Genomic DNA, 8,487 nt, shown 5'->3' with positions numbered 1-8,487 from the left:
CAATTTTTTAAAAAATTATTGTACTTTATTGCACCTCGAGCTTTAAAAACAAACTATTGCACCTTGAGCTTTATTGCACTTTATGCTTGGAGAACAAACTGACTGGCACACAAACACAATCTAACCGGAAAGAGGTGTATCTATCGAAAGATTGCTTCCAATTTGAAGATATATGGAAAACATTCGGCTTTTGGCATAATATGGACGGTCTAGTGAATTAACATCTTTATTTTTAGGACTTGTTTGGAAGGTTAGGTTGGAATGTAATCGAAATTTCTTTCTTTCTTTTTTTGATTTTGACGTATGTGATATCATGTGATCAAAGTGGGGATTGTGTATAGAAGAATTTTTGTTCCAATAACTAACACCAGATAATATGCAATTTATATTAAGCCTTACACAAGACAATGTGATATAATTCTACTTTATAAATAAATTAAATTAGAAATTGGTTGAGATTGCAAGAACGAGCATATTTAACTTACGTATAATATGTATTAGAAATCAAGAGATTTATGGTTCAAATTCCTCGTTTCCGTTGCACTAAAGAAAATGTTGACGATCATATTTTTATTCAAAAAATGAAACGTATGAAGTGATCATCGTAGCCAAATTACTAACTTTATTTTGACTATTTTACTATTATGTTATGTTCTACTGTAAAAATTCATAAAAGGTACTTATCCTAAAATGTGGCTAGTTTATACCTTAGGTTTTTAAGTTTGGAAAAAGTTAGAATTTAGTCTTTGTAATTTGATAAAATCTACATACATATTTATGAATGTCTTATTAAACCATAAAGATTATGGCTAAATCATAGCAAGTACCTTTAAATTTTGTACTTTGTTTAACAAGGACTTTAAATTCAATAATACCGATGAACTTTAAAAAATTATTCAAAAATACTAGTTGTGGGTGGAAATAGTTAACAAAACAAATAAATTAAAGACCTGTTTGGATTAATGTAAGAAAAAAGTGTTCTTTTAAAAAAAAAACTCATTTTTATTTAAATACTTTTGATTAAAAAAATAATTAAAATACACTTGAAAAACTATTTTGAGTGATTGTCAAACACTTCAATTTCTTTCAAAATGACTTATATTTAAAATTAAACACTTGAAAATGTAATCCAAACACATTAATTTGAACTACAAAAGTGTTTAACGAAGTATTCATCACTATAACTTAAGAGAGTATTGAAGAGTAAAAATAGAAAAGGATTAGATCATAGAAACAAGGGACAGAGAAAATTGAAGATGAAGGTAAAATGAGGTGTAGTTAAATAGTTTTCGTCTACGTACTAATGCTAATGACATTTGGTAGCTTTTATTGTCAAATGTTGAGGGTATTAGTTTAACTTTTGAAATTCCAATGATATTTTGATAACAATTTGCTAACAGTTTTCGTCCATATAGAATGAGTAAGAGTATTTTTTTTTTTTTAATATTCAAGAGCATTAATGAAGCTCTAAAAGTTAAAGAGAATTTCTAGACAGAAAAATAATGATAAAGATATTTTTTAACTTTTATTAAAAGTTTAAGAATATTGATAAAAGTGCTGAAAGTTCACAAGTACTTTTAAAACAAAGTATAAAGTGTATAAAGTTCATAAGCATTTTCTATAATCTAGCCAATGATTATTTATTTGAATTTTTATCACATCATAAAGATGAAATCTAATTTTTTCCAAATCATAAGAACTAAATTTAACTAATTTAAATACTTCTAACTCATATTTAAGAAGTCTTCAGTTTCTCCTATAAATCTAAATTATAATCAATAACAAAAACATTAGCTAGCCATATCTTTTCAACATTTTCTTGTTAATTCATACCTAGTGTGGGAATGACAATTTAAAATTAGTAAAAACATGAATAACTTAAAAATGTACAGTTTTTTTAAGCATTTATTTATTTTTAAAGATAATTAGAACATATACCCTAGATCAAGACAGGTCGGAAGACTGGAAAAAGAAAACATAAAGTATAACTATGTTTCATTTTCAAGCATCTTGATATCCATACATCATTGACAGCTTCTAGCCACTAACATTGGGACAACAATGAGACATCAACGTTTCATTCATTTCCAAGCAGCCATTTCAGAAGATTGAGGCAATCTCATGTCCATAAACACAATACTTTTTATATCCATGAGTGTTCGAACTAACTTACACCTCGACTAATCTTATGAAACAACCTAAGACTCTATAACATTTGAGTGTCATAAAAACTCGTAGGAAAATCATATGTAAGTGACCACCATAGATTGAACTCATAACCTCTTAGCCTTTTATCAAGGGCATGCTACTTATTTATCACTAGGCCAACCCATGATGATTCAAAGATAGACATTTAACTTCAAGACATTAATTAACCTAATCTCCATGTATTATCTCAAATATTTAGAAAAACATTTAAATCAGTATCTGGATCCAAACGAGCCTAATGTTATATAATTACTTTTTATTCCCAAGCATCTCGATATCCATACATACATCATTCGACTCCATCTTCCATTATTTAACAATGAAGCTCCCTTACAGCCACTAACAATGGGACATCAAGGATTCATTCCTTTCCATTTACAATACAATTTCAATCTCCATGTTCAATGAGCGACTACTGGAAATCAAGAACATCTCTCGTTGTCTGCTTGAAAGCAGCCATTTCTTAAGATGGAGCCAATCTCATGTTCATGCTTTGTTATGATTCTATTCTAATACTTTACGGTTGCTTTAATGGCATCCAATATCTACACCAACCAGTAAAGAAGGTAATATATTGGTTAGGAATGAACTTTTGCCAAACATTTTACCAAGAAAATAGAAAGAATTCTCTTACTTTGTTCTTAGTAGGCATGTAGAAAGGTTCAAACACAAGAGGGAAGGGAGTGTCCAGTCCACAAACTCTGGAAATAGGGGCCTCCAACTACAAGAAAAAGTGGAACTCATTTTGTCTTAAAAAGGAAGCGAGACCTTTCATTGATATAATGAAAAGAATCAAATGCTCAAAGTACCAGAAACGAAAATAAATAAAATTACAACATTAGATACTCAGTTGAGTTATGTAGCAAGAATAAAAGCACTGAAATTCAAACTAATATCCTAAATAGAATAATTAGAGAAGGTTTGGGGTAAAGAACACCATGAGGAAGCAAGAAGGCGAGCTGAATCCATTATAACATTGGACTTATAGAGTATTCAAACAAAAGTAAGATACTCAAAGTTACTATAAAACTAGTCTGCATTCTACTAGCCATTGGTCTTGTTTTAGAGAAATTTGTGTTTTCCATCCTTATATATATGGAGATAAAAGAAGAGAAAAGTCATTTTTAATCAACTTTGGTTGGATTAGTTTGCTTCTTTTGATTCTTTTTGGATTATTGTTCAACAAACAACCTCAACCTTAGTGATGCACAAATTACACCAAATTCTCTCGTAACTATACCCTTCTAATGATTATTAACAATTGAAAGAGCTCTTCTTGATTAGTTTTGTGGGAGGAGATTTCCTCAACCCCTTGCCCTTAGGCAGGCTGTTTGTTTATTGTTTTGTTTTGTTTGTTGTTTGTTTTTCTTCTGTGGTTTTTTTTTATTTTTTATTCACAATGACTTAACTATGGCAGATACATCCTGATATGGGATTATCTGGACTATAGAAACCAAACGAAGTTCTAGATCAAGATTTGACAAGTAATACTATTAGCTAACAAATTGGACTTTATTTACCAATATACCTTTTTTTTCCATTCAAACCCCTCTTTGCTTATTTAGGAGACAAAGGAGATGGATATGGATTGGGTTATGCAAGGAGGAAGAAGGAAGAAACACATGTAAGAAATTTGTGTTTTGCCCCCTTGCTGAAACAAATAGTAAGAAAATAACATTGTTACTGAATTCCCATGCCTTTATTTTGAAGATAAATGTCTGATACATACATATTAGTATTCATCTATCTGTTTGTGGTTATTAATCTTTTTAAAAAAATTCATTTATACCCAAGAAATATGCTGAAAATGTGAGCTTACCCGTAAGAAGCAGCGCTCAACAATGGAAGCAGATATTTCAGCACCAAATCCTCCAGTAACCGGAGCTTCATGGCTGATCTACAGAGAACATGGAGACTTATGGTAAATCTATATTTGTACCAGTTAAAGTTCTTTCATTTCTCAGAAAGCTTGTTATAAAGGAAAGAAAATACAACTTACAAGAAGTCTTCCGGTCTTCTTAACTGAGGCCTCCACCGTTTCCTTATCCCAAGGTATTAGAGTTCTCAGGTCTATAAGTTCACAGGAGATTCCTTCCTGTAACATATATCAAGCAAATCAAGATCATAAATTGATTATTCTCTTGAATCCTAGTGATATCACAGACTGAAATGTCAAAAATTAAACAGATTACGTGCATTCTTCAAAGGATTAAATTGAAATATTGAAAAGCTGTCATCCTACAGTAACTAATCTTCACAATTTTAAAAAGGTTTGAGACAAATAGGGAGTGTTGATCTTGTCACAGTGTACCATTGTACCAGCATTCACATAAAATATTTTGTTAGACCTCCAATCCAGAAGGTCTAAACAAGGAAGAGCAAGAAGGGAATCAAGGCTGTTTCTAACATTTAGAAGAGTTAACCACCGTACCAGCATTCACATCAAATTTCATTGCAATATTATATAGATACCAAAAAAAAAGTGTTGCCATCAAGGAAAATTTTCTGCAAGTAAATTCTTAAGAATGCAACATCTTTTACCTTTGGATTAATCATAATCTCTTTTACCTCTCTTATCATTACTTTCTATAGAACTATTCAGCAAAAGATCATGTAAAGTGCAATTTTTTTTTTTAGAACAGAAATCATATCCTTTCTTTCACCAGGTTTATTTGAGACTGTCATCATACAAACACAATAAAAAAAAAAATTTAAAAATAAAAGTAAAAGAGATTTACTTTTTCAGCATCAATACAGGCTTGTTCCATGATGGAGAGCTGCGCTCCCCAACCAACCAACGTAATATCGCTGCCTTCTCGGATCACCTGAATATCACATTTTCAGGTTCACTAAACATTGCATATATTTATGCATTATGGAATTATCGATAAATAATTAGAAAACAAAAAGGTTGATAGCATACCTCTGCTTCAGATAGAGGCAACATGAAGTCATCCTCCGGAACTTCTTCAACTGCCAAACGGTAAAGCCACTGAAGACAAACACTCAAAATATTTTCATCCCAACTTTTGGACAAACTATTATTCAAACGACTAAGAAAAGTTTTCATGAAAAAGAAATACCTTGGGCTCAAAAAATACAACAGGGTTTTGATCACGGATGCATGAAAGTAGCAACCCTTTGGCTTGGTATGGGCTTCGAGGGATGACGACCTGTTTAGCATGAGAGCGATGATAAATAAAAATTATATTTCTTTGAAAAAGTAGGAATTCATGCAATGAAGTTAATACAATAGAAAAATAACCGAGACATATCCCAAGTAAAGTTTACTCTAAAAAAGTTCAATTCTGTTGCAGACCAGAAAGCAAGTCCAAAGGCTCTTTTCAACAAGAAAAGATTGAGATTACAAAGCAGCACGAAAAGATGGCACTCTACAACAAAACTAGAAGCGAGAGATGAAATTCTATCCACTTCCCTCCAATTCTGAACTTATTCAAAATTACTGCTGCTTTTATGGTCAGAAAGTCTACGGAGTCCCCATCAGCAGTAGGGACAAAATGAAAACAGGAAGGAGCCCCTATAGGACTGAGAGTTTTAAACTGTCCCTTGACTTACCAGTAAGGTTGACTGAAAGGATCGCAGAATTAGGGATGCTAAATCTTGGATCATAAAACTCTATCCTGTGCTCAACGGAAGATTCTTTGCCAATACATTGGCCGCCATCATAGGGGTCATAATCGAAGTCTCCTTAGTTAGTAGCTGCTAATCCTACAAGTTAGATCTGTTGTCAAGGACTTCGGTGGGCTGCTAATTCTATAAGTTAGATCTGTTGGCAAGGACTACGGAGAGTATCTTGTTAACACATCTAGTGAGACTGAAACATTGGGAATCTTTATTGACCACCAATGCATGCAACAACATCGTGTTATGGTTTCTAAGTTGTGATACATGTTAGATCAACCAAGAAATAAATAGTTCTCATGTACCACAAAGTATTAGAGTCAGCATATAGGACATATCTGTTCCACAAAGTAGCTAAAACTTATCAAGAAGAATCAACAAAAGAAGGAAACATACTTTGATACCAGGAACATGACAAAAGAAAGCTTCAGGTGATTGTGAGTGATAATGACCACCATGGCCAACAGCTCCATATGGTGCTCTAATTGTTAAACCTGAGAGGATTCATAAACATGTGTGACATGATGGGCCAACAACAAGAAAATAAAAAAGAAAGAAGTCGACAATATGCAAATACAGAAGCAAATTTACCACCACAATTGAACTGATTTCCGCTGCGGTATCTGAACTTTGCAGCTTCATTAACAATCTATGAGGGCATAAGTTTCTCATGATAATGCCAAACAAGAAGGCAGGAAGAAGAATTACAACAAGGAAGAAAGATTACCTGATCAAAAGCTGGATAAATGTAATCTGCAAACTGAATTTCTGCTATGGCCCTATTTCCCTACCAAATGAAATGACTCCCATGTTAGAAAAGGGAGAAGATGTAAAACACAAAGAAAGTACGAATTCAAGCTGCAAAAACAAGTATGAAAGTTACACAAAATTACCATTGCTGCCAAACCAATGCCGAAGCCAACAATTCCCTGCATTGAAGATGGTTTGAAATGAAACTTATCACATATACTTGAGAATAGAACATTGACACATGGTATTAACACGGAGAACATTGCTATACTCTCATATTGATCTCCAAAATTTCAAAGTGGACAAATAAGCTACCTGCTCACAAAGAGGTGTATTGAAAACCCGATTTTTCCCATATCGATCAGCCAATCCAGTTGTGCATCGGAATACCCCACCAAAGCCCACATCTTCTCCAAACACATAAGCACTGAATATAGAAGTATAATGTTCTTTAACAACAAAATTTCTACCAGAACATAAAACAAACAACAGGCATAAAGGGTGATAAGAAATTAGCTCAATTACCCAAGAGGAGTACAATCCTCCAATTCTAATTTATCCAAAAATATATGTTTATATAGAAGAGCCCCAACAGGAGGCCCCAGAACAAACAATCTCTAAAATCTCTCCATCCCCTCTGAATTATTTTTGGTTTCTTCCTAGTCAAAACTTACCCAAAAAGCCATTTGTGGCATATTCCCTAACACCTTTGCTTTATGCTTGAAAGGATGACCCAAACAAGTAACGCAATTAGCACGAAAAACCACGTTGGTAATCACTGTTGCCCACAAATTTAGTCATAAAAGGAAAAAATCTTCCTGAAGAAGGACCCATGAGGGAAAAGAATGCAGTCCGAAATTGACAGTTCCACGAGATTCATCAATCTAATAAAGAGATATATGTAAGCTTCATCTGTGATAGAACAAGAAAAATACAGATCCATCAACAATTAATTCACGATGTATTGACAGATTTCATCAATTTCCCTTCACTTTCATTTCCATGCAAGCCCTCTAGCTCTTTAGCCACCAGCTTCATTATTTCCAACTACCTCCATTTATTAAGTTCTCTTATTTTCCAATCCTCACTTAAACACATCACTTGGCCAGCTCTAAAGGCTCAGGCAAAAGGGTAGTAACCAAACAGCAACCAACAATGAAAGAAAAATCATATAAACACAACAAACCCATTGAAGAAAAACCACTCTCATTTGCATGCAATCGCAGAATCAGAGAAGAAATAAAAAAATACAGGCGATCAGAAAGCAAAAACGAAGAAAAGGGTATTAAAGAAACAAACCGAGGATCAGTTTCAAGGGCAATATGAAGTGCTTGGTTGATAGCAGAATAAAGATTCATAGATTTTCCTCCGTGGGTCGTAAGATGTCCATCAGGGGAAGCTGAAAATTGCCTCCTACAAAGGGATTTCAACACTGTTTGGGAAGATCTCCTCAGAACAGATACCATTTTGGAAGAGATGATCAAATTTGCCTAATTTCACAAGGTTTGTGCCTGATAAAGAACGAGAAGAGCTTCAAACAGATAATGCCGAAGCGAATTCTAAAGAACAAGTAAGGAAAGTCATGAGATTATCCAATGGAACTAAGATAAACGTCTCTCTTCTCTCTCTTTCGATTGCGTCTGAAATTCATAATTAAGGATAAAGTTGGAAACGACGTTGAAGATTAAATAATAAACGAATTCAAGTTTATTTGAGCGATACAAATTTTTATCCAATTTTATTATTAGTTTGAAATTTATAGGATTGTATTTTGTAACTTTGGATTCAAACTAAATAACAAATCCAATAATACTATTTTGTGAAGTTGAGCATAATTCAATTTATTAAAACATACATATCCAATTCGATCAAAGAGTCTAGTAAAAT

At 33.0% G+C, this 8,487-nt stretch overlaps 1 protein-coding gene across 1 annotated transcript; it reads right to left on the bottom strand.

The window, feature by feature from the left end:
• Positions 1 to 2,428: 2,428 nt before the first annotated feature.
• LOC120072318 (2-oxoisovalerate dehydrogenase subunit beta 1, mitochondrial) lies at positions 2,429 to 8,269 on the bottom strand. The gene is made up of 13 exons (XM_039024778.1): positions 7,900 to 8,269; positions 6,916 to 7,027; positions 6,744 to 6,779; positions 6,578 to 6,637; positions 6,442 to 6,499; positions 6,247 to 6,344; positions 5,292 to 5,381; positions 5,132 to 5,200; positions 4,947 to 5,033; positions 4,208 to 4,303; positions 4,028 to 4,105; positions 2,843 to 2,929; positions 2,429 to 2,753 (listed from the first exon to the last, which is right to left on the bottom strand). Exons 1-13 carry the CDS (start codon positions 8,064 to 8,066, stop codon positions 2,718 to 2,720), a joined length of 1,074 nt encoding a protein of 357 aa, XP_038880706.1. The 5' UTR covers positions 8,067 to 8,269; the 3' UTR covers positions 2,429 to 2,717.
• Positions 8,270 to 8,487: the final 218 nt, after the last annotated feature.

The sequence above is a fragment of the Benincasa hispida genome, chromosome 2, assembly GCF_009727055.1.
Source record: "Benincasa hispida cultivar B227 chromosome 2, ASM972705v1, whole genome shotgun sequence".
Classification (NCBI taxonomy): Eukaryota; Viridiplantae; Streptophyta; class Magnoliopsida; order Cucurbitales; family Cucurbitaceae; genus Benincasa; species Benincasa hispida.
The sequence above is the reverse complement of the archived record's forward strand: the minus strand, read 5'-3'. Positions and strand labels throughout refer to the sequence as shown.